Source organism: Genypterus blacodes, unplaced genomic scaffold (assembly GCF_046128005.1).
Source record: "Genypterus blacodes isolate CSIRO-AG114 ecotype Tasmania unplaced genomic scaffold, CSIRO-AGI_Gbla_v1 ptg000051l_1, whole genome shotgun sequence".
Classification (NCBI taxonomy): Eukaryota; Metazoa; Chordata; class Actinopteri; order Ophidiiformes; family Ophidiidae; genus Genypterus; species Genypterus blacodes.
In genome coordinates this window covers 625,750-628,097 of record NW_027466863.1, presented here as the reverse complement: position 1 = coordinate 628,097, position 2,348 = coordinate 625,750, and the positions used below count along the sequence as shown (strand labels likewise).

Below are 2,348 nucleotides of genomic sequence, written 5' to 3'. Positions count from 1 at the left end.
TTTTTTGCGCTTTTACGCACACGAAGTTCATCCCTCTGTTGACTTCTGTTTCTCGCGCGTTAACGGGCAGAATATCGGCGCGGGTGACTCGCGAGAACTTGCTGAAGTTTGCTTTTGTTATCCTGAAGAGTGGAGAGGAAGGCTGGAGATTCTTCGCGTCTTCTTCTTCTTCTTCTTTGTGAATGGAGATGAACCGTGCGTAAAAACAAATCCTTTATCTCTCGCGTTTTGGAACGAGAGCAGCCCCCCCACCCCCGTCCCCGTCCCCCCCACACACACCTGTTGGCAGGTTGTTCTGGCTTGACCCTCGGACATCTACTATGACATTGGACTTGGAGATCATGGAGGATATTGATATCGACGTTGTAGGAGAAGGAGTGAAAGATTGCGGAGAGGAGCAGCTCTTACCTTTGGATGAGGCGCGGGACGATGAAGAGGAGGAGGAGGAGGAGGACGAGGACACTTTGACGGTGTCCCCCGGCGGTCAGAGGAGAGACCGGGACACTTACAGCCCAGCACCGGCGTGTCCCGCTCCTGGTAAAGCTAAAGGTCCCGCGTCGGTGAAGCCTCCATACTCCTACATCGCGCTGATAACCATGGCGATCCTTCAGAGCCCGAAGAAGCGACTCACACTCAGCGAGATCTGCGACTTCATCAGCCACCGCTTCGTTTATTACCGTGAGAAATTCCCCGCCTGGCAGAACTCCATCAGACACAACCTGTCGCTCAATGACTGTTTCGTAAAGATGCCCAGGGAACCCGGAAACCCCGGGAAAGGCAACTACTGGACGCTGGATCCCAACTCCTCGGACATGTTTGAGAACGGAAGTTTCCTGCGTCGGAGGAAGCGTTTCAAACGGCAGCATTTCCGCTTCGACCCGCTGAAGGAGCAACACCTGGAGCCCAGCGGGTTGCACGGCTTCCCGCACGGCGCGTACGGGCTCGGCGCGGCTGCAGCGGCGGCGGCGGCGGCAGCAGCGGCGTTGCAGCTGCCCAGCCTGGAGCTCTACCCGTACATCCACCACCACCATGCGCACTCACCCTGCGCCGCCGCCGCCGCCATCCCACCTGTCAGCAGCATCCTGCCGGCGCTCTCCAGCTTCTTCTCCCGCAGCGCTCTCACGGCCAAAGCTTTCCTCCAGGCGCAGCCCGGGATCGACGCCTTCTCCCCGGCACAATGTACTGCTTACTCGGCCCCTCTGACCTCCGGCGCAGTTTACGCCTCTCCTCCTGCGCTTTTCCACCCAACTGCGTCTCCGCATCTCCTCGCGTTTCACCAGGAGTATCGGAAACTACAGACTCAGCAGAGATGCACCGTTGATCTGAGCAAACACATGAACGGTGTAAATACTGACTAATCAACTGAATTGACGGTTTCCATGATCTCAGGTATGACAGGAAAAGGACAGATCTGTTTCAAGAATGTAGATACGTTTCAACAACATCCCACCTTCAAACTTTCACGGCAAAACTTTTAAATAGGCGCATTTTGTTTTATTTGATCATATCTATCATCTCTTGTTTATATATTTAATTGACGAGTTTCCTTTTTTCCTTTACTTGGAAATAAATAAAACTGAATATTTAAAATATGCGTTCAGTTGTTTTTTTATTTTATTTTTTGTAGATTTACCATTTTCAGATTCATCTCTATACAATCTTATGAGTGTGTGTAATTGTGGAATCCCTTTGTTTTTATAAGTTGGAAACTTATTTTGTTTTGGACCTTTTTTTCCTTCACTCTGTGGTTTGAGTCTGTCTTTGCTTGTTAGTCTCGGCCCAGAAGTCACATTTATTCAAATACTTCACATTTATAAGACAATTTGAGTCAAACAAGCAAAGAGGAAAAACAAGAAAACATCAAAACGTCCAAATATCCCCACTGCTGTAAAAATCAGATTTGGATTTAATTCAAGAGAACAACGGAGAACACTGGAGTATAAAGTTTAAATCCAGACAGGTTTTAATAATATATCTATATACGTATTCATTATAGATTTTATTATAAGGAACAAAGCAACAAAGCAGCGTTTAACTTTTTGGTGATTGACCCCAGCGGGCAAAAGGTCCCAGGTAATGAAAGGTTGCATGATCAAAACCCTTCACAAGCTGCTGGACATATAACTGAGTGTGTGTGTGTGTGCGTGTGTGTGTCCGCGTGTGTGTGTCCTGTTGATGGTCTGTTTCTGTCCATCACACGTATAGATGAACATATAGATGTCTGTAATTGCCTTGTTAGCCTGCATGTAGGGCCACACACACACACCCACACACACACACACATGGGGGAAATCTGTCCAACACATTTCTTGTCATTTCATGTTTTCATCTCTTCATGCAGGCTTATG

The 2,348-nt window shown here is 48.5% G+C and overlaps 1 protein-coding gene across 1 annotated transcript; it reads left to right on the top strand.

Annotated features, from left to right (window-relative positions):
- The first annotated feature begins 320 nt into the window (after positions 1 to 320).
- Positions 321 to 1,358, top strand: foxd7 (forkhead box D7). Its single transcript, XM_076150176.1, has one exon. It carries the CDS (start codon positions 321 to 323, stop codon positions 1,356 to 1,358), a length of 1,038 nt encoding a protein of 345 aa, XP_076006291.1.
- The last annotated feature ends 990 nt before the right edge of the window (positions 1,359 to 2,348 follow it).

Bases quoted from the DNA above. Each gene is read 5' to 3' on its own strand.
- foxd7 (XM_076150176.1), top strand. From the start codon at position 321: ATGACATTGGACTTGGAGATCATGGAGGATATTGATATCGACGTTGTA.